This window comes from Stegostoma tigrinum, chromosome 13 (assembly GCF_030684315.1).
Source record: "Stegostoma tigrinum isolate sSteTig4 chromosome 13, sSteTig4.hap1, whole genome shotgun sequence".
NCBI classification, from domain to species: Eukaryota; Metazoa; Chordata; class Chondrichthyes; order Orectolobiformes; family Stegostomatidae; genus Stegostoma; species Stegostoma tigrinum.
In genome coordinates, this window is record NC_081366.1 from 73,270,975 (window position 1) to 73,298,412 (window position 27,438).

The following is a 27,438-nucleotide window of genomic DNA, read 5'->3' on the forward strand; positions in this document are numbered from 1 at the left end:
AGGATTGGTGTTTTCCTTGGAGTAATGAGGCTGCTGGCACCTACCAGTATGAAAGATGGCCTTCATCAAAACTGATTGCAGAGTAACATTAGCCAAGCGATTGAAATTAATTTTATTCTTGATATTTTCAACTTCCTCCCATCTCTGCCGTACACAAAACAAAGACACGGACACTCAACAATTACTATCCTCATCCAGACCTTAACTCACAAACTACCTTAAACTGTTTCACAAAGTGTGGAGCTGGATGAGCACAGCAGGCCAAGCAGCGTCTTAGGACCACAAAAGCTGACGATTCGGGCCTAGATCTTATCTCTACCTTAAACTGTTTCAATTTTGTTTGTGGAACTAATTGCAGTATCCATTGCGACCTCCTACATGACAATGACATCACTGGTTCAGCAGCTTATTTCTGCTGAAATTGGCTGGCTGGGACCTCTCTGCCCTTCTTTCAGCTTCATGGGAATATTAACGTCTGCCAGAACCAGTGGAATGGGCAGACAAGAATTTGGTAATTGTTGACAAAGCAGAGTCCCTCAGAAAACTTGTTCAGCTCCTGGAGTCCTTCTTGAACCTACATCTTCTGCTACCAAATAGCCCAAGAGAACAAAGAATTCACGCACAGACATAGATGCGTCAAGCTGAGCAGCATGGAAACAAGCCTTTCAGTCCAACTGGGCATCCGAACTGAATCTAACCTCATTTGCCAGCATTTGGCCCATATCCTATAAGCCCTTCCTATTTAAGTACCCATCCAGATGCCTTTTAAATGTTTCTATTGTATCTGATTCCACACTTCCTCTGGCAGTCTCATTCCACACCTGCACCACCCTCTGCATGAAAAAGTTATCACTTAGGTCCCTTTTATATTTTTGTCCTGTTACCTTAAACCTACATCCCCTAGTTTTGGACTCCCATAGTTTGAGAAAAAAAGACCTTGGATATTCACTCTATCCATGCCCCTCGTGATTTTATAAACCTCTTTAAGGTCACGCCCTCAGCTTCCAACACTCCAGTGAAAATAGCCCCAGCCTCTCCCTGGAGTTCAAACCCTCCGACCTCAGCAACATCCTTGTAATTCTTTCCCGCAGACTTTCAAGTTTGACACCGTCTTTCTGAGAGCAAGGAGACCAGAACCGAACGCATTGTTCCAAACATGGTCAAACCAATGCCCTGTACAGCTGCTATGACTGAGACATTGAACATGAATCTGCGTTGCAGAGTTTTTCAGCAAGTGCTCTTGGCTTGCAAAAGATCTACTCGCCCGAGAGTTCATTTTGAAAAATAAACTCTGCTTAAGCCAGGACATTCCTTAGCACCAATCCACACTTCCACAATGATGACAGACATCCCTTAAAAATAACAAACTTTGAATTAACCAAAGTGAAGTGGGGCCAAGAAGCTTCTGCTTTTTAGTGTTAACAGCCAGCATCCACAGGTTATATTTTAAACACAGGCTGCTGAAAAGCACAGGTCCCTATATTCAACCTTGACTTGAGAAGAATAAGGACAGCTATAACAGTGCGACATCTTGTGGCTTCTATCAGGTAACACTGCCAATTCAGTACTGAGCTTGTCTATATGAGCTGAGAGCCCATTAGGAACAGGATCAGAACACTCTGAATGAATAATCTTCACAATTCACAGCTTTCCAGGCTTTGCAATGAAAGTCATGGGCTACGGATAAAACATAATATGCATTAGCCTCGAACTAAAACTCCATAATTGTATGTTTGTGACACCTTTGATCCAAAGATACTGTGTCAGTCAAATTGCAAGTGTTTTGCGTAATAATCTTTAGAATGAACTGAAATATTAGTCAGTTTACTTGCCTTTTACCTTCAAATGACCTTTGTTTTGCTTATTCTTGGGATGTGGGTCTCATGGTAACCCAGGACTGTGAAGTTATACCAGTTATGACCATGAGAAAATGTGGACTGAATCTGGTGTTTCCTTGGTTACCTGCTGGTTGCATCAAGCTTCTGAATGGTTTCTCGACACAAAACCTAATGAGATTGCTCACTGTACCTTATAATTGTTTCACTAACTACCTACACTGCCCCGTGGTGTGTCTGTCATCCCATTCTAGCTCCATCCTACCGTGCCCCATTCCCAGAACAACTCACCGCTGCTACGATGTCCCAGAACAGACCAGCATGCCTGGCACCAGTGCCATTTTGAAAACAACCGCGCTCAGCTGTCTGAAGGAATGCCCAGTTGTGTAGGAAGAAGGTCAACGTGTGCGATGTGCTTCAGAGGGTCAGTGTGGACTCAATGGGCCAAATGGCCTGCTTATACACTGTAGGGATTCTATCATTCTTTGTCAAGATAGGCCTCAAAAGACTTCTCGTGCAAGTCTGCCACAGAGCTTATTACAGCATAAGAGGAGACTGATGAATCTGGAATAAGATTCCACCTAATCTACCACTTCTCATTTTACAAACAGAATTAGATTGGCAAGTATATCAACATGTACCTTCACACCTTCCTGCATACAGTAGATCTGAAGGGCACTCACACCATCTGAGAAAGGAGTTATCTGGAGGTTAAAGGCAGGGGATCTTCTCTCTCTCTCCTGCAAATATAAAAAGGCCAGTTACAAAACGTCCAACCATATCGCTCCATGTTAATCTACAAGTGGTAGGTTAATGCTTGAGGGAATTTATTTATGCGGCCATTAAAGTGCGGCCTGTCAACACAGGGCCGATGGAAGAGTTAGTTCGGGAGCCCCACAGTGGCACTGTTAAGATATGGAATAAACTGACATGAAACAACTTAGGCACTTCAAAATAATTCATTGCACGTAAAAAGATGCTTCCAAGAAACAGGAGACGGCTACAAAAATGCAAGCGGTATTAACATTCTTGGTTCATGTTGGAATAGAAAACAAATCCCACGCTAACAAAGCAACCTCTCCAGTTCCAGTGTGACATCGCCAATTCCTACATCAGCCTCTATTTGATACTTCCAGGGAAATTGAGAAATGGCGTACAGCTTTCTGCCTGCCTAGAACACAGATCATTCCAATTTCACTGGAGCAGTCGTAACAGTAAGGGCACTTTAGTTCCATTGTTCTGGGTCTAAGTTCACATCAAGTTGTGAGTGTGAAAACTGTTCTATCACATCCATCACAAGCTGGAAAGATGTCTGCTCTTCTGGCTTACACCACTGACCATAACTAGCCACAATCCATAAAGGGGTCATTGATATCTGTCCCTGTTAGAGAGACAAAGAGGCCAAGTGGTTAATGTAGTTTCAAGGGTGTCATCCCATGTCAGGCATGGACAAGGAAAACAGATACAACACCGTGGGCCACCACAGCCAGAACAAGGGATTGGAGACTCAGTGTCAGCTTCATTAGCAACCACACCTTAGCTATTTAACCAAGTGAGTTAACCGATCCCAACAACACTGACTGTCCACGTTTGGAGCAAGTGTGCATATCACACAAATGCCATCACTGCCGCAACATAAATCAGGCCAGCCAAGAATTCAACATGCCAAGTGAGTGGAAAAAGAAATAATTTGTGTTTCACACCCTCTCCAAAGCCTCCACATCCTTCCTGTAACCTCGACCATTCAACTGTCACTGTCCCAAATTAGTCAATGCATTTTTTGAGTCTGGATTATCATCAATCCCAAGAGATTTTGGGAAGGGTGGCACGGCGGCTCAGTGGTTTGCACTGCTGCCTCACAGCATCAGGGACTGGGGTTTGATTTCACCCTCAGGCAACTGCCTGTGTGGAGTTTGCACATTCCTCCCGTGTCTAGGCAGGTTTCCTCCCACAGCCCAAGTATGTGCAGGTTAGGGGGATTGGCCATGCTAAATTGCCCCATAGTTTCCAGGGGTTTGTGGGCTAGCCATGGGAAATGCAGAGTTGCAAAGTAGCGGGGGGGTGAGTATGGATGGGGCGCCCTTCGCAGGGTCAGCGTAGACTCGGTGGGCCGAGTGGCCTGTTTCCACATTGTAGGAATTCTGCGATTCTATGAGATCAAATGGTTTTAGGCTGGGTTGAAGCTGCATATTCATTGATACACAAAGCAACACAATTGTGTGGGACGAGCTGAATCAACTGAGTCATCCTTGCCTAACCGTAACTGTTTCTACAGCAAAGCTGCCATTTTCTATGGGTTTAAAGTCAGCATCACCTTTTCCCATCCCACCTCTGCCTCACTAAACAAAAGCTGTTCTCTGCTCAAATGCTAAACCAGCTTGAGGCTTGAATTAACATCACCAACGTTGGGGTGACTGAGCTGAGATGAAGGGGAGTTGAGACCTCCTTCTGCTATTCATACCCTCAGCTTGGTTTACCTTTGTCCCATCGAAGAGCGAGATCCCAATTGACAGGAATTAACTCTTGCCCTGAAATATTAATGATAAAACTGCCCTGGCCAAACACTGGGCAATTTTGCCCCACGTGGTTCAAACACAACATCATTTCACCTCGAGTTCCAGAATGCGGAATTCCAACAGCTCGTTCTGATCTCGAGAGTCCTGAATTTCTTGCTGCAACTGGGCTACCTCTGCGTCCAGTCTCTCAATCTGGAAGAAATGACAGTGAATAATGCAACGTAACTGGTGTCTACTCACTTGTAATTGAGAGAGGCTCGAAGCTTTCCCGAGCGTATTTACAGAAACAAAGGTCAACAAGTCAAAATACAAATCATGCCACTGGTGCGACGAAACAGAAATATGTTTGGCCCCCACGTTTTGATGAGCACCACATTCCTCAAACAACCGTGCATGAATATAGTTTAAAAAGCTAGCAGCTAACCTTTACAAAATGTGAAGTTGATGGTTTTATGCTGAATCTAATTCTGGATTAATTTCATTGCAATAGCTAGGAATCAAGGAATGGCTTTACTGAAGCTATAATTTATGTAGCACGCAGGCACAGCATTTCATGCCAATATTCCTTCTCCTCACTGGAAATAGCTGTCCAGATCACTCAAGGTGCCAGCATGATAAAGGCTCTCCCACACTCTCGTTCGTCCAAATATTTCTGTTTATGGCCCTCACATTTCCATATTAAAGGGCCTCAAGGGGTCACATGCAAGAAACAATGTAATGTTTGTGTACCCATTAGACTGTCACTTCCCCTGCCATCCTTTGTTCAATTCTTTTCAATTTCTTCATGGAATATGGGCATCACTGGCTAGGTCAACATTCATTTCCCATCCTTAATTGCCCAGAGGGCAGTTAAGAGTCAACCATAAGCAACAGGTCACATGTTGGCTGGACCAGGAAAGGATGGCAAATATCCTTCCTTAGTAAATAGTTGGGTTATGAACAACTATTATTAATTCACTATACTGTTGACTGCAGTTACAAATGAAATGAAAAAGGGTAGAAACTATGACTCATACTAACTTCTGTTTAGTATCTTTACATTCACCATTAATCCAGCTTTTTATTTCAGATTTTGTCAGCAAATTCAAATTCCATTTCTTTGAATGGATGCCAAGTGAACAGCAGAAAATCTTAGTGACCCATGAGAACACAAGTCAAGACTACTGGTTAATAGGAGGGAAAATAGCCTGGCTTTTCAAAAAATATATTTTACATGGAGGCTGAATGTTTCTTTGTTACATATTTTTTACATCCAACTGCTTCGATTAAATAAAAAGTTGGCATGAGGTCTGGCAGCATCTGAGGAAAGAAATCAGAGTTAACCTGTTTTGAGGCAGGGTTTCTCGACCCATTATGTTCACTCTGATTTCTCTCTCACAGATGCTGCCCGACCTACTGAGCTTTTCCAGCAGTTTCTGTTTTTATTCCTGATTTACAGCGTGTGCAGTTCTTTCGGTTGTTTGTTTAGAAAGCTTGCCATCACTTTCTCAATAACATGTATCACAATAGCAAGCAGCAATTGTTACTATCCATGACACTAAACAAAGTTTGCAGCAGGCCACAGATTTTACTCTTTATCATTCCATTTGTAGCTGCAGTTGATAGCATAATGAATTAATAATTTACAGCAGACAGATCCCTCACTTTTTCTGGGCGGACAGTGTTTGACCACGCAACCAGTTTCCACAAAGAGTGCAGAGTAGTATGGGAAGGACAGCAATCCCCACTGGCCTCTCGCTCCTGAGGAGTGGAGGTATTGTATGGCGTTACCTATAACAGCACAGGCAAGATTGAGAAAGAGGTACATGGCAAAAATAGCCAACATGAACTGTACTATGCAAACATGCACACAAGTAGTTAACAATCCAGAGGAAATTGTTAAGTCCAGACAACCAATAAGTTCAGAATAATTGTACCAAGAAAGTGAACAATTATTAAACAGCTAAGTCATACATTTGCTCGAGTTTCCTTTCATCAGAGCAAAAACATAGAAATAGGGATGTTGGTCTCAAGTAATCCAAACATTTAAAGGGGAAACAGGCTCCAAATAATTTAAAAACCAAAAGAACTGCAGATGCTATAAATCGGAAACAAAACCAGAAATTTCTGGAAAAGATCTGGTAACATCTGTGTGAAGAGAAGTCAGAGTTAATGGTCCAGTGACCTTTCCTTGGAAGCAACTTACATGCAGATATGTTGTTTGAGACTGATATTCCAGTAGCTTCGCTCAGCAGAAGTGCTGACAGGTTTACGAGAGCACCAAAGTATTGAGAATTAAACAAACTGTTCAAAATAGCTTGGCTAAAAATGTTGTAATGCCAGCAGGAGATTCAAAAATAGATACCATGCGAACACTAAGTGCTACCTTTTCTAAAAGTTCCTGATTTCTTTTGATAAACAGTTGCTTCTCTTCAACCCATTTTGAATCCTGTTTTGGACAAAAAAAAATGTGCATTAGAATAAATTCCTCCAGAAATAAGATGCATTTCAGCAGTAGCAATGACTTCTTTACAAAGTTACTTTTGAAGAGGCCACTCTAATGAATCTGTGTTCGAGTTCCAACCAAGCCTAGGCCCCTGTGTATTCCTCAAGTTTTGCTCTCCAATTCTGAACAAGAGGCTTCCTCTTTAAGTAATTCAGGATAGCATCGCTGAATAGATCAAACAAGGCAGTGGATTTTCAGATCAGAGCATTGCTTTGATAGAGTGTCACATTCTGCTCTCATGAACCTGACAAAATCTAACTTGAAATCTGTGATAAAGCTCAGCATTAGCCGACAGTGAAGAGCATGCCACTACGCTGATCCCACTCAACGCGTGCCACATGGAATCTATTGATATGGAAATTAAATAAACATTGATTTTACTGGTGGTTAACAATGCCGGAATTAATAGTCAAATGGAGAGAGACAAGTTTGTCAACAGCAGTTAGGATAATAACGGACAGCTTACTGCTACTTCAGTATCTCAGTTGCCCTGTCATTTTAACCAAAAATGGGGAGAAGCCAATTCTGCACATCCATGGCTTCCCAGCTCTCCTTTCCAATTGGAAACAACATGGCGCACTGTTGGACACTCCATCCAGAGCTCCTCTGCTCCACCTGTTCATTTCTCCTTTTCTCTTTGCCAGAGTAAGTTTTTTTTTTAAACCTTTAACTTTCTAAACTTCGAATATGGGAATGAAGGAGGTGACTCCCAGATTGGAGGAAGGCGTGGGGAGGCAAGTCCTGGACTGGAAGCCATGGTAGGGATCTACTTCTCTGTCTGAGCTTTTGTTACCTGTCCTATTACCACTGTATGTGGCTCAATGTTGCATTCTCTTTCATTGTACTCCTCGGGGACTTTTTATGATACAGAGGTCTTTCACAAATATAAATTCCTGCATTGTAAGTGGAAGTGTGCTCTTTTCATATACAGAAAAAGAACCTGAATTGTAGAATCAGCACACACCCTGCTGCCTATGTTGTAAAGTGCACATCCTGGCAATCACTTTACAGGCATAACCTTCACAAACTATTATTAACCATGTGTGTTCAATTGTTCAATGAGTGTGAGAGTGAGCAAGTGAGAGTGTGAGAGAGTGAGTGTGCGTATGTGCTCTTCATGACATGGAGATGCCGGTGTTGGACTGCGGCAGTCAAATCACACAACTCCAGGTGTGTGCATGTGTGCATGCGTGCGTACATGTGTGTGCGTGTGCTTGTGAGAGAGAGACAGACAGACAGAGAGTGAGGAGAGAGGGAGTGTGAAAGAGTCACTGAGAGAGAGAGAGCATGTGTGTGCATGTGTGTCTTGAATTTATTTTTTGCTTACTCACTGTGCTGTGGATGCAGTTTGAGGACTTGAAACTGTCAGAATGAGAAAGCAGACATTGCAAAATTCCTGGAGCAATGCTCCTGTTGCCACATCAAAACTGGTGACGGTCATCTTTATGTTTATTTGAGGTACAAAACACAATAAAACAAGATCACACAGCAGGTTTGCTTTTTTGCCGACATTGTGTTGAATAACCCCTTCAAGAATTGAAGAACCTTCCATATTTCCAAGCCTCAAATTTCCAGATTATATCTAAAAGGTGGGAGGCCCCCAGTTGCAGTCAGTAGTCAGACAATTTTTTTTTATTAAAATGAATGTCTTACCTGCCCTTTCTGTGCTAAGGCCTTTTCAAGGTCGTCAATTTTAGCTTTACACCTCAGAACTTCTGCTTGTAATTGTTCATGAGCCTAATGAAATCAGGAAATAGTTATTAAAACCATAAGGGATATATTCTTCAGTGGGGGTCTGTACAAAAAGACAAGAAACTTCTCAGTATGAAACTAGATTGCTTCTGATTTTAAATCATCATTACTTTAAATTTGCATCAATAATTTGCAGTCTTTTTGAAGATGCAGTAAAATTTCTTAAAAGTAATTTAGATCACATTTAAATTATGTGGAACACTTAAAGTACTATGACTGCAGCTAAAACCATAAAAAGTTGGTTAGATTGTAATGTGGAAGAAACATGATGTCACATTTTTATTTCGATAACTTCAGTCATTTATGATTTAAGAGGAAGAGAATCAATTATCAATAAAGGGTCAATAAGATGGATAGAAGAAGCCACACTGCTATCCAGATGACAATCTTTGCCTCTGTACACGCTGCTAAGTTTGAATTTTGCTGCAGGTCGACACTGCCAGCAGGAACATTGACATCAGCAATCATCAACTACCTCACCGAATTCACAGGCATCAAGCAATTCAACAGGGGCAGATATTATAGCCAAAACCTATTTGAATTATATCGTACTGCACATTTTCATCAGAGATTGTTGGGCAGTGATTAGGAAGGGGAATTTTGTGCCATTTTTAGTCTTCATTTTGATCTGGGATATGAATGTAACACTCTACTATTGCCTCAACTCAAATCAGAGTAGAGATGATAGCTACCCATTTGTAGAGTCATAGAGCTGTACAGTATGGAAACAGACCCTTCAGTCCAACTCGTCCATGCTGACCAGATATACTAAATTAATCTAGTCCCATTTGCCAGCATTTGGCCCATATCCCTCTCAACCCTTCCTATTCATCTACTTATCCAGACGCCTTTTTATTGTTGTAATTGTGCCGGCCTCCACTACTTCCTCTGGCAGTGCATTCCATCTCCACACCACCCTCTATGTGAAAAAGCACCCCTTAAGTCCCATTTAAAACTTGCTCCTCTCTCCTTAAACCTATGCCCTCTTGTTTTCGGCTCCCTTACTCTGGAAATCAAAAGTCCTTGGCTATGCCCCTGCATGATTTCATAAACCTTTATAAATTCAATCCCTCAGCCTCCAACTCCAGGGAACATAGTCCCAGCCTGTTCAGCCTCTTCCTATAGCTCAACCCTCCAAACCTGGCAACAACATTGTAAGTCTTTTTCTGAAACCTTTCAAGTTTCAGATCCTCCTTAAAGCAGGGAGTCCAGAAATGAATGTAGTATTCCAAATGTGGCCTAACCAATATCATCCCAATATGTCATCCCAACTCTTATGCTCACTGTACAGACCAACAAAGGCAATTTGAGGAGCCTAAAAGAATACATCAGTGCTGATCCGGTTTTAAGTATCAAGGCTGGTAGATTTTTAATTGCATCTTGGTCACTACCATCCCTCAACTAACATTAATATAAAATGATATTACTGTTTTGGGGACAAATTGACTGCACAAATTGGCATACCATTTCTCAGAGTTCAACAATGGCTACACTTCTAAAGTACTTCAGTGGCTGTGAAGTACTTTAGAGAGCGTGAATTTCTGAAAGGTACGCACATCTTTCTTTCATAAACTGGAAAAGATTCTTTTCGCTTTGTGAGTGGCTCAGGGAATGACTGTCATGCACCATGGCACCGAATGTCGCAGGAATGAAACCCATTAGCTGGCAACATTGCTTTACGATTGATCAATTATTCAACACTTTATGTTGGGAGCCACTATTATAATGTAAGGGCCACATGGCGACCAGTGTTCAACATGGCAAGGTCCCACAAACAGCAGTGAAATAAACTAACAGATATTTTGTTGTTAATAGCATTGATTGGGAGAAAATACCGGGTAGGACATTGTGAGGAATCTCGTCACATTACCCGTGAGTGTTATATTTTCATGGACGTCCAGTTGAGAGAACAGATGGAGGTGCTGTGTTGAGATAAGATATTCAACAGCATTTTTTTCGATGCTGTATTGAATACATTCACTATTTTTTTGACAGATCATGAAAAAAAATCTTAGCATTACATGCAGAACAAAATGTTGAAATATTTTTACGATTTGACTGGATGTTTGAATCTGCATGAAGATGGTGAGTCAGTCTTTTATTTAAGGACCATGTTGGAGAATGTTGCATTTCTTTAGCTAGTGTAGTTTGGCAATCATAATTGATATTGTTCTTACGCTTATGAACAAATTACCATCACATAGCGCAATGTCAATAGCCTGGTTGTCCCACAATCAAAAGCAGTAAGCAAATAAGTAATGATATTCCCCATTGATAGGGATTACTATTCTATAGGCAGCAATTTATGCTTTAGATATGTTGTTCATTTAAAGACAGACTTTTGGAAAAAAATGTAACGATCATGCACTTTGTGAAATTAAGGGAAACATTAGAAGGGGTGTTGATGATGACTTTACTATTTTGACATTATTAATATAGCACCTCTTGAGCCTCTCAGTGTGCTCCAAAACACCATTCAAACACTGAGCTGCTTGGAATGTGCTATGCTGCTGGTTGAGGTAACCACTGTTGTGCACAGCAAAAATCCCATTATAAATACAATAATTTACCTGATCAGTTCATTTAATTTTGATAGTATTTGTTGAGTACAGAACATTCAATTTCTCTTTCAACCTATAATTTTGCTGTGGGAGCTTCGTTGTTCACAAACTAAAAGACGATGCAACTTCAATTTGCAGGCATGTAACATGTTTATTGTAGTGAAACGCTACAGATTGAGCACTTAAGGTGAGGCACTAAGCTCCCAAGAGCACAAAATGCCCTCACTACCTGAATACATTAGTCTAGATTATGAGCTTGAAGCCTGGAGCAGGGCTTGAACCCATAACCTTTGATTTCAAAGAGTATTGTCAACTGAGCCAAGCTTACACAAGAGATCGAGCCTCCTCAGGTGAGGTATAGCATGCCTAGATACAGAGAAAAGTTCCCTCAACTGGGTCCTGAACACACAAGGTTGCATTCCTTCATTCCAGTGTGACATTTTTTTCTCTATTTCCCACACCAGCTGTCCCGTGACCGCTATGACGACAACTGTCAATGTAGGGACTGGATTGGGACTGCCCCTTCAATCAGTTGGAGCAGAATTTCATTTGGCAACCTGATACGTTGGAGCACTAGTCCCAGCAGCTAAAGCAGGTGTTTTGTTTTTCCGAATAATGCACATTTCCACAGAGGTGTGTCACTAATTCGTCATTGGCCACACTCACACATTTTAACCAATGATTTAATGGTCACCTTTGCCTCCCGTTCTGCATCGAGGATCCCTCCCGTCTGCTCCTGCAGTAGTGCGTACGCTCTCTGGAGTGCTTGGTATTCCCTTGTCAATTGCCTGAAACGGAGCTCAGATTCTTCAGCTGCCAGGCTCTTGTCGTGAACAAAGAAGTGAATTAACTCATGTACATCATCAGTTTCAAATGAAGTAAACATTTCTCATTTCACATTTGACTTATGAATTTTGATTGAAATTACGATATAAAATATAATTGTTAGTTTTAGAATCATCAGTAGGCCATTCAGCCCATCAAGTGTGCTCTACAACTCTCAGCTAATTTGAGGCTATTTAACTCCGCCTTACTGCTTTTCCCCTGTTTACCCTACTGATTAAAAACTATTTATTGGCATTTTAAATGTATATTTAATGACACAAGCCTCTACAGTGCTGTGTGGGTGAGAATTCCACAGATTCACTATCTTCATGGAACAGAAATTCCCCCTCATCCTGTGGTAACTGAGCAACCCATTACGTTGAGATTACGGACTCTGGTCTTAGAATGTCCCACATGGGCCAACAATCTCTCAATATCTACCCTGTTGGGCCCCCTAAAATCTCCTATGTTTCAATAAGGTCACTTCTCATTCGTCAAAACTCCAATGGCAGATCCAGCCTTCTCATCCTTTCCTCAGAAGAAAATCCCTCCATTTTCAGGATCAGCCGAGTGAGCCTTTTGTCGACCACCTCCAAAGTCAATTTATCTTTAAGGGAACTAAAGCAGTTTACAGGGAGGTTGTACAGGACATTGTTGAGGCCTCTTCGAGAGTACTATGTCCAGTTCTGGTCGCCCAGTTATAAGAAGGATATTATTAAGCTGGACAGGGTTCAGGAGAGATTTATCAGGGTGTTGCCAGGTATGGAGGGTTCATGTTATAAAGAAAGGCTGGGATTTTTTTTTTCCCTGGAGCGTAGAAGGTTGAGGAGAAATATAAAATCATAAGGGGTTCAGATAGGGTTAATGGTAGGTGTCTTTCTATAGGATGGGGGATTTCATGACTAGGGGGCTTATTTTTAAAGGAGAGAGATTTTAAAAAGCCACGAGGGGCAATTTTTTTTCCCCACAGATGGTGCTTCTCATGTAGAATGAGCTTCCTGAGGAAGTGGTGGATGGGGGTACAATTACAGTGTTTAAAAGACATGTGGATAAGTACATGGATAGGAAAGGTTTGGAGGGACCTGGATCAGGGATAGGCAGGTGGGACTAAGTTAATTTAGGTTACGTTCAGCATGGATTAGTTGGACTGAAGGATCTGGTGCATGACACAATGACTCTATTCCAGCTGTAGGCTGACTAGTGCCTCATACAGTTTTAAGAAAAACTCCCTATTTTTGTGCTCCATTCCCTTTGAAGTAAAGGCTAATAATCCATTTGCCTTCCCTCTTGCTGGTTCAACTTTTCTGATTTCAGTACGAGGGCTCGCAAATCTCTCTGTGCTGCCATATTCTGAAGTCTTTCTCTGTTTAAGTAATATTCAACTCCTCTACTCTCCCAACCAAAATATACGATCTCACATTTCCCCAAATGACATTCCATCTGCCAAGGATTTGCCCACTCGCTTAACCTTTCTGTGGCCTTTTGTGTCATTCGCTTCACTTGCTTTCCTGCTCATTTCAGCTTTACCTGCAAACCTGTGATCACTTCCCTCATCCAAAATATTAGCATTTATTCTAAACGGTTGTTTGGAACTGGTTCAGTTATGAAAAAGAGTTGCAACGGACATAAAATCTTAGCTCTGCCTCCCTCTCGATAGATGCTGTCTGAATGGCAGTGTTTCTCCTGTATTTTAGGCTTTTATTTCTACACCTATCCAATACCTGCAAGGATTTATTGAGTTGTCCTTTGAAAATTATCATTAAATCAGCTTCTATAACACTTTCTAGTAAAGCATTCTGATCTCAGCAATTCACCGTTGAGAATCTTATGGTCTTACAAAACACACGAGTGCCTGTGGCATGTCATTTTCAGATGTTCCATTAACAGGCTCCTCCATTTACACTGTCCAGTTGAAAAGTGAGGAGGGCTTCCAGAGGTTCAGGATGGTGTGTCCTCATGGTGTGAGGAATGTTGCTCAAGCTCAAGTAGCACGGGAATCACCATCAGCATCAGAAGAGAGTTAGAGACCTCATGACGCTCATGATGAGTGGAGATGTTCCCTTCATTGTTGTCTACATGTTCTTATTCTTTTAAAATTATTTAAATATTTCTATGAATTCATGTTCAGGATGCAAGTATTGCTGTCCAGGCCGCAAATTATTCCTATCCCTATCTGCGTCAGGTTTGTGGAAGTGTTGAACAGGGTAGTTATGAGTGAAGCGCATTGCAGGGCTGGAGTCACACCTTGGTCAGATCAGGGATGGACAGCAAATGCCTTTTTCTTAAAGACATTAGTGGAACCTTTGGATTTTTATGACAAACTAAGAGCTTCACAGGCTTATTGTTTGGAATATGCACCCATGTTCTTCGGTTTACTAGTCTGTGACCCTAAGTTGCTTGTCCAGTCGCAGAAGCACTACACTACTAATTCTTCTCAAAACAAGTCTTCTCAAAAACTTTAAACTCTACCAATTCAATTTCTTCATCTTTCATTAGTTTTTGTTTGGATTAGATGCGATATTCCTGGAATTATAATTGATCTGTTCTCTTCACAGATTCTGACCAGCCACATTTAACTTTTTCAGATCATGAAAAAATGTCATTCTGTAAAGTGCAATGTAAAATTATTTGTATAAAATTAATTGTTGAATGTAGCCCCCTGAATCTTCTGTTCGTACTGTATAAAATATCTGCAACAAAATCTATAGACAATGAGTTAGGGTTGATGATGAAGCATGAAAATAGGACGAGGACATTCCAGAGAGATCCATTTGCAGATATCTTCGAGAAGGGATTCACCATTTCGTGAAAGCCATCTGTGGCAATAAGAGGATGTAAACTCAGCAAGAGTCAGCAGATATCCTGATCCTGATTGACTTCAGGCCTGAGATTATTCATCTTGCTTGGCAATGGTCGGGCCTGATACTGTTTAAATGATTAGATTATGTATAGATTTATTTGCAGAGTTAATATAATAAGCAATTATTGATCAACCTCGGAGATATATTGCTTTGGCTCCTACAATTGCCTTTTGCTGCCCATTTACTGGTGGTAAATCCATAATGTAAACTTATCCAGGCCATTCTGTTATACACATACAGTCATGGAGTGTTCAGGAAAATCTCAAGGTATGAAAGTCCCATACTGAGATGCTGGTTATGTTTAAACACAGTGCATAGTTTCATTATATCAGGTGTCCAAAGTGTGTCAAAAGTGTGTCAAAAGCAAACAGATATAAGCCAGTAACAGACAATTACTGGCACTGTAATGTTGATTTCAATCTTTCAGAGGGGAGTTCATCAGCTTGATGACTAATAGTCAGTGAAAACAATAGTGGCTTCTGGAACACAAACATCTGATTATTGAGAGACAATGTAGAGAAGATAACTGAATGATGCAACATTGGGATCAGGTGTTCTACTCCAGTGAGTATCAAAATTAATACTCGATAACATGGTTATCTTAAAGTATAAAACCTGTCTCTTTGAAGGGAAATAGTATCAGAGATAATGGGAACTGCAGATGCTGGAGATTCCAACAGACCAAGGGGGTGGCCATGGGCACCCGCATGGGCCCCAGCTATGCCTGCCTCTTTGTAGGTTACGTGGAACAGTCCATCTTCCGCACCTACACAGGCCCCAAACCCCACCTCTTCCTCCGGTACATTGATGACCGTATCGGCGCCGCCTCTTGCTCCCCAGAGGAGCTCGAACAGTTCATCCACTTCACCAACACCTTCCACCCCAACCTTCAGTTCACCTGGGCCATCTCCAGCACATCCCTCACCTTCCTGGACCTCTCAGTCTCCATCTCAGGCAACCAGCTTGTAACTGATGTCCATTTCAAGCCCACCGACTCCCACAGCTACCTAGAATACACCTCCTCCCACCCACCCTCCTGCAAAAATTCCATCCCCTATTCCCAATTCCTCCGCCTCCGCCGCATCTGCTCCCACGATAAGACATTCCACTCCCGCACATCCCAGATGTCCAAGTTCTTTAAGGACCGCAACTTTCCCCCCACGGTGATTGAGAACGCCCTTGACCGCGTCTCCCGCATCTCCCGCGACACATCCCTCACACCCCGCCCCCGCCACAACCGCCCCAAGAGGATCCCCCTCGTTCTCACACACCACCCTACCAACCTCCGGATACAACGCATTATCCTCCGACACTTCCGCCATTTACAATCCGACCCCACCACCCAAGACATTTTTCCATCCCCTCCCCTGTCTGCTTTCTGGAGAGACCACTCTCTCCGTGACTCCCTTGTTCGCTCCACACTGCCCTCCAACCCCACCACACCCGGCACCTTCCCCTGCAACCGCAGGAAATGCTACACTTGTCCCCACACCTCCTCCCTCACCCCCATCCCAGGCCCCAAGATGACGTTCCACATTAAGCAGAGGTTCACCTGCACATCTGCCAATGTGGTATACTGCATCCACTGTACCCGGTGCGGCTTCCTCTACATTGGGGAAACCAAGCGGAGGCTTGGGGACCGCTTTGCAGAACACCTCCGCTCAGTTCGCAACAAACAACTGCACCTCCCAGTCGCAAACCATTTCCACTCCCCCTCCCATTCTCTTGATGACATGTCCATCATGGGCCTCCTGCACTGCCACAATGATGCCACCCGAAGGTTGCAGGAACAGCAACTCATATTCCGCCTGGGAACCCTGCAGCCATATGGTATCAATGTGGACTTCACCAGTTTCAAAATCTCCCCTTCCCCCACTGCATCCCTAAACCAGCCCAGTTCATCCCCTCCCCCCACTGCACCACACAACCAGCCCAGCTCTTCCCCCCCACCCACTGCATCCCAAAACCAGTCCAACCTGTCTCTGCCTCCCTAACCGGTTCTTCCTCTCACCCATCCCTTCCTCCCACCCCAAGCCGCACCCCCAGCTACCTACTAACCTCATCCCACCTCCTTGACCTGTCCGTCTTCCCTGGGCTGACCTATCCCCTCCCTACCTCCCCACCTACACCCTCTCCACCTATCTTCTTTACTCTCCATCTTCGGTCCGCCTCCCCCTCTCTCCCTATTTATTCCAGTTCCCTCCCCCCATCCCCCTCTCTGATGAAGGGTCTAGGCCCGAAACGTCAGCTTTTGTGCTCCTGAGATGCTGCTTGGCCTGCTGTGTTCATCCAGCCTCACATTTTATTATCTTTGAAGGGAAAGTTTGCTTTTAGTTCTATTTATTTCTTTTTAGCCATTTGTGCAGATTTGAACAGTGAAGTTCAGAAGAAGAAGAATTGAGGACCTGTTTGATATTCAATACTGATTGAGATTCTGTACATAAACAAAAAAGTAAAATTGTGGATAATGCAAATCAAAAATCAAAAGCAGAAATCGCTGGAAAAACTCAGCAGGCCTGACAGTGCCTACACAGTGAAAGCGGCATTAACATTTCAGTCCAACAATCCCTCTTCAGAACTCTGTACATTCCAGATGAGGTATGTCAAAAGTCAATGGTTACTTAACCTGGGAAGTTAAGGATGGTTAATCATTTTTAGAACAACACTCTTGACAGATTGATGGAAAAGTAGAGGAAACAGAATTATTGGAGTGTGACATAAGAGAGGGCAAAGACCAACTGTTCATGAGGGAAAGTAAAAGGGTAGAGAAGGAACATTTGGCCCAATTATAATCAATAGCCCACAATGTTTCAATATTGTCCCATTGAAACAGAACAACAATGAACACGTCTACTTTAGATCCTATTTGTGTGTTCGCTAAAGCTTTAGATTTCATATTAAGCATTATTTTAAAATAAGGTTTCAATCACGCAAAACTGTTTGCAATGCTGCGGCGCTGCAAAATTATTTACTGTTGTCACAAGCAGAACTGTAGTTATATAACACTTTTAGGATGTCCCAAAACATTTTAAGATTCCAGTATTTAACAAGGAGATGGAACAAAAGGGCATGGTATTTGATGACGAGATGTTCAATAAAATAAGTGCAATTAATATCGGTGTGTATGAATGCATGGAATCTAAGTTTGAAACTGTTCAAGCTCAAGGAGGATAAATCTCCTGGTCTAGATGTGTTGCATCCACACATTTTAAAAGGATCTAGGGAAAGAAAGGAAAGGCATTACTGCACATATTTGACAATTCTTTCAAGGAAAGCTGCAGATAGCTGAATTGGCATCTGCATTTAACAAGGGATTAAGAACAGACCCAGGACACTATAAAGCCAAGACAACAAGGTGGAGAGCTGGATGAACACAGCAGGCCAAGCAGCACCATAGGAGCAGGAAGGCTGACATTTCAGGCCGAGACCCTTCATCAGAAATTTCTGTAAAGACACTCAGCTTAACAGCAGTAGTTAGAATCTTTACCAACAAAGACAATGGAAGAGCTTTAAGAAACAAAAAAAAATGATGAGCGGTCAGTAAAATAGTAAATCTAGCTCACTAAATCTTATTTCGTTTTTTGACAAGTTAACAGAGAAATAATGATAATGCAATTTGTCTGGACTTTTGAAACAGTAATGTGTCCACTAATAGACAAAGAAACAAAGTCAGTGAATGCAGTGTTGGGAGACAAGTGGCAAAATTTATCAATAGTTGATTTGGAGGCAGGAAGCAGAGAATTACAGAATGGGGTAGTTATTCAGAGTTGCAGGATATGGGCAGTTCATGGATTTTAGTGTTGGGACATTGCTGTTTGTAATTTAAATTTAAAATGTGAATGCTGAAATCAAAAACAATTTCTAAATGACACCAAATTAAAGACAGGGGAGAATCAGGCCTGTGGGGACTGTAATAAATTGGGAGATCATTAATAAGATTTCAGAATGGACAATGACTGGCAACTAGGTTCAACACAGGTAAACACGAAGCAGTGTGTTTTGGCAAGAAGAGTAGTGAGGCTGGTAATTATTTGGCAGTAGATAAAGAATCACAGGATCAGTAGAGGAACAAAAGGATCTTGGGTTACAAATACACCAGTCATTAGACTAAGCATGGCAACACACATTAGTAAGACCATTAACAAGCAAACCATGCCTTAGAGTAGAGAGATAATGGGAACTGCAGATGCTGGAGAATTCAGAGATAATGGGAACTGCAGATGCTAGAGAATTCCTTAGAGTCTTAGAGTATCTTGTTTTTGAAGGGATTGAATTTAAAAGTGGGAAATTTACATTCAACTTGCATTTGGTTAGACCGCATTTAGAGTATTGTAATGCATGGGGTCTTCTTGTCAAATTATAAAAGGAATGGAGAGGCTTCCACAAAAATTCATCGGTATACATCTTAAGAAAGGATGAATAAGCCAGATCACTTTGCCTGGAAAAGAAAGCTGAGGGTTGACCTAACAAAGATCTTTAAAGTCAAGAAAGAATTTGGTAGAGTGGATACCAAGATAGTGTTACATCTTGTGGGGAGGTCATGAACATCAGATAGTCACCAAGAAATCCCATAGGAAATTTGGGAATAACTTCTTTTTCAAAAATGTGGGTCTCACTATCACAACAGTATGACTGAAGTAAACAGTACAGATACATTTAAGAGATCATGATAAAGCCTATTAGGGCATCAAAGGATTACAATAATATAACTTAGATGTAGCTAAGCCAGAGGAAGCTCATATGAAGCTCCTACAAATACTGGCAAATTTGACTGGACCAAATGGGCTTCTAGTGCATAGCCTTACATAGAAAATAGTATGAAGCATAAGAGTTAGTTTGCACACAACAACTTGCCTAACAGCAATGAAATAGAATAATCAGACCATTTGTTTTGGTCATGGCGTTTGAGGAACAAACATTAACATTGGATCAGGGTTAGTGGAGTGAGATGTGGATGGGGAGAGTCTCCCTGTTGTTCTTGAAAAAAACGTCATGAAGTTTTTCATATCCACTCAAGTTGCAAATGGATCAGAGGCTTAATATATTGTGCAAGAACAGCTCAACATTGTAGAAGCCAATGGTATTTCCTGCTCATGTACAGGTCAAACTATTTCCGCATAGAGCTGCTGATCACCCCCCCTCTGTTATGGTATGTAGTCAGGAAAACGCAGTACTCCTTCACTTAGTCTACAATTAGTATCAGTGCTGAGTGGCAAAGTAAAGGAAGAATGCACGTGTTGACATAGAAAAAAATTATACACTGGCTTAACAGAGGATATCCCAAAATATTTCCCCTCACACTTTACACTGTGTTAGTTGTATAAGTGTGAATGCTATTGCTGAATGCATCATTTATTTTGAACATAGCAAGGACATATAATTCTGAAGAAGAGTTTGAGGCAAGAAACCAGTTCTTTTTGATTAGTGACATTTATTACACCTCACTAGGTTAGTACTTTGGAAATCAAGTCCTGCTGTTGCTAGAGTTATCACAAAAGATAAAGAATTTTAAAGAGTGTTCAAAATTTCACAATTAAGCAGATTGCCAGGTGATTGAGAGAACACGGACCAAATTTCCATACATTACTAAAATTATTGTTTATTACTAATAAAGGCAAACAACTATGCATTGTCAGCATTTCACTGCTAATCAAAATTTCAAGCCTTTTATAAACTCTCCATATAAACACACAGACAGAGACAGGCAGATAGAGTAGGGATGGATAGGAGAGAAATATGAGTGTTACAGATGAAGGAAATTTTGAAAATATAGTATTGTTCATTATCTGAATAGCATCTGCTGAGATCGTTCTTGTCCTGGTCAGAATGCTGGACACTCTCCCAAGTTTGAAAGAGGCACAGGGTGACTGGTTAACCCTTGCAAAATGTCTCTGACTTGTTGATTTAAAGTCACAACTTCCAGCAACTGCTGAAAGAAAGATAAACTTTTTGTTTCAGGCTTAAAGTGAATTTCACTGCAGAGGAGAGGGACCTCCTGTCCTGGTGGCAAACTAAAAACTTCGCTTTATCTTGTTCATAGTCCCAAGCTGTTCAGCTACCTGATAACCAACCACATTTTGTTGACAGGATAATAAAATGTGAGGCTGGATGAACACAGCAGGCCAAGCAGCATCTCAGGAGCACAAAAGCTGACGTTTCGGGCCTAGACCCTTCATCAGAGAGCTTTTTGTTGACAGGCAGATTGTGATGGATCAGACCAGACACCCTCAAAATATTTTAGGAAGGTAGCCGCGACCCAACTTTTTCCTATTTTAAAGGCAAATGTAATGTGCTGTGTGCACGTAGTCAAACTACTGAATGTTAAGAAAAAAATTCATTTAAACACTATAGTTAAACTACAACAAAAGAAAATAGAATAACAAATCTGCTGAAAAACTTAACTGAACAGCAGATACAGTAACTATTATGAATAAGCTATCCCAATATTCTTACATCCTATAAACAAACCCTTTGGCAAAAAGGCAAATTCAGGAAAACAGATTGTATCTCACATGCAGTCTAACAGTCTAGAAAGAGAACCCCCAACTTATGGCTATAATCAAGAGAGAGAAAAAAAAATCTTCCACTTCTTCAAGACCGCAACAACTACTGAGAGCTAAACCAATAAACTACAAAAAAAACTAGAAATCCTTGCCTGTGTGAGTTGGCTACACCCATCCAGATCACTTCTATTGTTTCAGCTTCTAAAACCAAACCCATAGCCTACCAAGTTGTATACTTTATTGGTCTTCACTTGTCAACTTGATACCTCTGCCTTAAAATCTCTCTTTAAAAAAACCAGTAACCTCTTAAAGCCACAGCATTACCACAAATGGCCTTTTCATTGATAACTGGTCACTAGTCATAGGCCAGTTACTTACTATGGTCTGAATCTTCAATTGCATATGTCCTTGGCTCCAGCTTATCTGCAAACTCCACTTCAACTTCTACTTAAACAAGCAGCTGTGTAAACAGTGCTTGCATCGAGAAAACTGTCGTAACCCTTCAGCAATCATTGGTTTTTAAAAAAGACTTCTTTTCCCATTTCTGTCTACAATTTAGTAAAAAGACACAGTTATTATACATTAAACAGAAATCACGTCTGTCTCTCTCAAGTACCAGTGTGTAGTCTCTAAAATTGGATACAGTGAATTTATAAACCAACAGAGGCTGCAACTTTTCAAGAAACCATAACTAGAGAATGAAATTAGATTATTTTGGGAGCAACAGTTGATCTTTACACCTCAGATTACAGCAAAACACCAATGTTAGTTGCATAAGTGAAATTTAGAATCAACAGAAAAGGCAAGAAATCATTACAATCAGCAATGTTTCAAACCACTTCGCGGTATTGAGTGAGCCAAAACCTGATCAACATGTGTGGATTTATGGAGCATCTTAAGTGAGACACAGAGGCAGAGTGATTTTGAAAGGTAATTCCTAATTACAGGGTAAAGTAACAAATGCTAGAGATATGAAATAACCAAAAGCAGAAATTGCTGGAGAAACTCTGCAAGACTGGCAGCATCTGTGAAGAGAAAGCAGAGATAACATTTAGAATTCAGTGACCCTTCTTCAGAACTTCTGAATTTGAAACATTAACTCTGGTTTCTCTCTACAGATGCTGCCAGGCCTGCTGAATTTCTCCAGCAATTTCTGGGGGGTTTTTTTGGTTACAGATCTTAGGGCCTAGGCTACCGAAGTGCATCAAAATGGGGCGTTTTCAAAAGGCTACGACTGGAGGAGTGCAGATGTCTTAGAACATAGAACAACACGGCACAGCACAGGTCTTTCGGCCCACAATTTTGTGCCAACCTATTATCCTACTCTAAGATCAAACTACCCTGCATACCCTTCATTTTACTATCATCCATGTACCTATCCAAGAGTCGCTTGAATGTCCATGATGTATCATGAACTGTTGTAAGGCTAGAGAAGGTTAGAAAGACTGGGAGGGGAAAGACCAGCTGACTTCTTGACCCCCATTCCCTCCACTTTGCTGATTCATTGATATGACCATAGTGCTCCTGTCCTTTGGATGTTCTTCCTTGACTCAGATTGTCTCATCATCTCGTCCTCAAAACTGTTCTTTATATTCCCTACCTCATCACCTCTACTCTTCCCTTTCCCATTTGTTTGAGCTCTGTTGCATATAGCACCGTAGCTCAGTGGTTAGCACTGCTGCCTCATCGCACTAGGGACCCAAGCTCAATCCCACCCTCAGGTGACTGTCAATCTGGAGTTTGCACGTTCTCCATATCTGTGTGAGTTTCCTCCAGTGCTCCGCTTTCCTCCAATAGTCCGAAGATGTGCAGGTTAGGTGGATTATCTGTACTAAATTGTGCGTAGTATCCAGGCGTGTGTAGGCTAAGTGGGTTAGCCAGAGGAAATACAGGGTTGACTCAGGTCTGTGTGGGATGCTTTTCAGAGGGTCAGAGTGAATCAATAGGCCGAATGGTCTGCTTCCACGCTGTAGGCGTTCACTGGTTATCCCCCTTAAAGTACTTTGGGATGGCTTGGTAAATGTCAGGAACTTGACAGAAATGCAAATAAAGGTTGCCTGTTAAAATTATTCCAAACTTTTCTGCCCTAAAGCAAACCTATACTCTTCTCTCCACCTATCTTCTTTTCTCTCCATCTTCGGTCTGCCTCCCCCTCTCTCCCTATTTATTCCAGCACAGTCACCCCATCCCACTCTCTGATGAAGGGTCTAGGCTCGAAACGTCATCTTTTGTGCTCCTGAGATGCTGCTGGGCCTGCTGTGTTCATCCAGCCTCACATTTTATTATCTTAGAAAGAAAGAACTGTTTTACTTGTAAATGCTAGGCCATAAAGCTGCAGGTGGAACTTGTAGTTCACTAGGGTCTCCATCTCTGTTCAACTATGAAAGATATTGGAGTAAAAGGAAGAAAGAGAGAAAGAGGATGGTGGGCAGGGGAGAACGAATGATAGAGAAAGAGGGGGTGGAGCAAGAGGTGGGATAAGGGGAAGAGGGACGTAAAGGGCTGTTACGAGAAATTAAGATTCTTTTAATATTCATTACTGGGATGTAGGCATTGCTTGTTGGCCAGAATTTATTTCCCATCCCTGGGGAAGATGGTGGTGAGCTGCCCTCTCGACCTGTCGCAGCCTGTGTGTTCTGGACTGACCCGCAATGACGTGAGGAAAGGAAGTCCAGGATATTTACCCAGCGACAACGAAGGAACAGCGATAGATTCCCAAGTCAGGATGGTGAGTGGTTTGCAGGGGAACTTGCAGGGGGTGGTCTTCCCATGTACCTGCTGCCCTTGTCCTTCTCGGTAGAAGTGGTCGTGGTTTGGAAGGTGCTGCCTGAGGACCTTTGGTGAATTCCTGCAGCGCATCTTGTAGATAGTACACACTGCTGCTACTGAGCGTCGGTGGTGGAGGGAACAGCAGGGAGCTGTTCCTATTTTAGATCTATGTCTTGTAAGTTTATAATCATTTCCAGCACCGCCTGTCATCTCTGGTGTAGTGGTAATGTCCATACCTTTGAGCTAGAAGACCAGGGTACAATTCCTACCTGGCCTCCAGGTTTGTCATAACATACCTGAGCAGTTTGTTTAAAATGTCGACAACTGATATCAATTTTAAATGTTTCAAGACTTAATTCTCAGTCTACAAGGAAACCCCTATTGCAGTCTACTCTATAATGATTACTGTTCTCTTCTGCGTGGGATGTAGCTCAGATCCAAATAAGTCTGATTGACTGCAGCTGACCCTGAGATTATTTAATTTTTTTTTCCATGTTGACAACAGCATCACGAAATACAAGGCAGCAACTGTAACAATCAATAGTCTTAAAAGGAAATACATGGGAGTATTACAACACTAAGGGTGAAAAGCAGATATTTTCTTCAGTGAAAACGTTTAAGTGGAAACGTGACCCAATGTCAATAATGCTGCCTTATCTCTTAACCTCAAGTCAAACAGCAAAGCTCTTGTAGCAATGGTTAGCAATGATAGAGAGAAAAAAAATCTGCTGATAATAATGCAAGATTGAGACTTCAAACATCAGGAATTTGGTGAGCAAATGCCACAATTGGAAAAGGGATTATTTTCCCTTATCAAGTGCTAACAGTGAAGCAAATTCAAAACTGGCCAGGAATATCATAGAGCTCATTGGAGTTTATTGGATGAATTAATTTGCCACAATTTAAATGACGTTCCTCCTTAAAACCCACTCAATGTATCAGAGGGATAAGGTATTTGGTTCTGAGGCCATATTGAATTTGATCTCCTGTGAGTCAGGAAATTTTATTTATAGATTGCCCACGATGTGGGAACAGGCCATTCAGCCCAACAGGTCCACACCAATCCTCTAAAAAAGCATCCCATCCAGACTCATCCCCCTCCCTATGCCCTTTCTCTGAAGCCCTGTATTTCCCATGGCTAACACACCTGAACACTTTGGGTAATTTAACACAGCCAAACCACCTAGCTTGTACAGCTTTGCACTGTGGGAGGAAACCAGAGCACCCAGCAGAAACACACGCAGACACAGGGAGAATGAGCAAACTTCACATTGACAGTCACCCGAGGCTAGAATCAAACCTGGGTCCCTGGCGCTGTGAGGCAATAGTGCTGACCACTGAACCACCACACTGACCATCCCAGTGATCAGGCTCAAAAAGTTTAATCGAGATATGAACATTTACAGGTAGGTTCTGAGTGACTAATATGAAGATTTCACCCCTTCCCCTGAGAGTGGTGTCAATGAGTGGAGGTAAGTATTTTGAGGTAATTACTACAAGGTGGAGGTGGGAAGCTTTTCCTATGAAATGTGTTGTCTTGGTCTGCAATGCACTACCTGAAAACGGTGATGGAAACGGGTTCATCAGCAACTTCCAAAAAGAACAAGCTAATGTGAAAAGGGCTGGGAGCCAGACTAATTTAAAGGCTTTTTTCAAACAGGCACAAAGGACTAAATGGTCTGATCTTCCTGCGATTTTATAAAACAATTTAAAAAGAAATAGTTGCTCCCAAGAAAGTAAGAGTCAGTTGTCGATTGGCTCAAGTCTCCCACCATTTCTTTACTATCGGTGACAGTGGTGACTGATTGGGATTGGAGGCGCCTCTCCAACCAATCAATATCTCTTTCTCTCTCTTTGTCTCCCTCCCCAGCCAAGATTACACACAATAAGCACCAGGAGGACCTGACCATGAGATCACTCACTTCAGGAGGCAGAGTTGATGATAATCAGGTAGCAATGGGCATACTGGTGGATGATGACATGGGCCTTTAAAATGGAATTGTTCTGCCCAGTTTATGTTGAAAAAGTATGTTGTAAACCTGATACTGAGGTGTCTGCTCAATGGAAAGTGAAGTAAATAGTTTTGGGTTTTGTTTCAAAATGGACAAAAAAGCATGGGTTGGTGGAGTCAGGCTCACACCAACCCATGTTTTTTTTTTATCTTTTGTTTTCAGTTGTTGAAGTTGGGGTTTTGGAATTGAAGCTGCAAGACACAACTCTCTCTCTGCTGCTGTGGCAAAAAAGCTCAAGTTCTCTCTCAGTTGCTATTCTTTCTAGTAGATATTCTTTCTCCTGCACTAGAGGGAATAGCAAGTGAGCGAATTCTGTTTTGCTGAATTTGCCTTTGTCAAGGGTGTGTTTATGGGATGCTGCTATATTTGAACAGTCGATGAGTAGTAGTTCAATAACATATTATTTTGTTAAGTATTTCAATAGAGTTAAAGTTAATATTTGTTTGTATTTTAACTTTGTGTAGAATAAAGTGTGCTTTTCCTATAGCCTAGTAATTTGACAACTTGAATAACATTTGGAATGCAATGCCTCACACTTGCCTTTAAATAAGATAAAATTTAGGGTCAAGGTTATCTCCTTGATATATTTTGAGAAAGTTTGGTCTGGCACATAACAAAGCCACAGACAGAGCAGGAAACATCCTCACTTGACATAAGCGGCCATTCCAGCTTCCTTCCACATCTGTAACTGTTTCTGACCCATTGTTCCCCCAAAACATATTCTCACAGCGAAGATAATACATTAATGCACTTGACGCAGAAGTTCAAATCCTCCCATAACAGACGATGAAATTTGAAATGTATTAGTAAAATTGAAAAACAGTCCCCTTAATACAACAAATAATTAAGGTTAGAGCAGAAACCATTGATGGCTGTTAATCAATTAATTGATATCTATATATCCAACAGACCTTATGTTGCAGTGATAATATTTCTACCTTTGGACCAAGAGACCAAGGTTCATGTTCCACTTGTTAAAGATGTGGGTCGTAACATCTTTGAACAGGCTCATTATAAAATATGTGCCCACATGTGTGGGCCTCTTGAGTGGAGTGGTAATGTCCCTACCTCTGGGTCAAGAGCCTTGGATTCAAGTCCCACCTAATCCAGAAATATGTGAAACATTTTCTTCAAATAAACGGCCTTGATATTTACACTGATATTTAAAATGAAAATGTGGGGTGGTGTTGCAAATATATTCCCAAAAACTTGTTCTTGGAGAGATTTGATTTAAACAAACAATGCTTATGTTTGAAAAAATAAGTCTCAGTGTGCTTCGCACATACAATAATCAATTGGAGAACTCAGTGAATTATCGG

At 41.6% G+C, this 27,438-nt stretch overlaps 1 protein-coding gene across 1 annotated transcript in view; it reads right to left on the reverse strand.

Moving 5' to 3' along the window:
- The window catches only part of LOC125458353 (janus kinase and microtubule-interacting protein 2-like), a 252,037-nt gene that overhangs the window by 57,455 nt on the left and 167,144 nt on the right, over positions 1 to 27,438 (reverse strand). Inside the window, 5 exon segments of the mRNA XM_059650780.1 lie at positions 2,477 to 2,575; positions 4,445 to 4,543; positions 6,717 to 6,779; positions 8,490 to 8,573; positions 11,844 to 11,972. Coding sequence (XP_059506763.1) covers positions 2,477 to 2,575; positions 4,445 to 4,543; positions 6,717 to 6,779; positions 8,490 to 8,573; positions 11,844 to 11,972 — 474 coding nt within the window.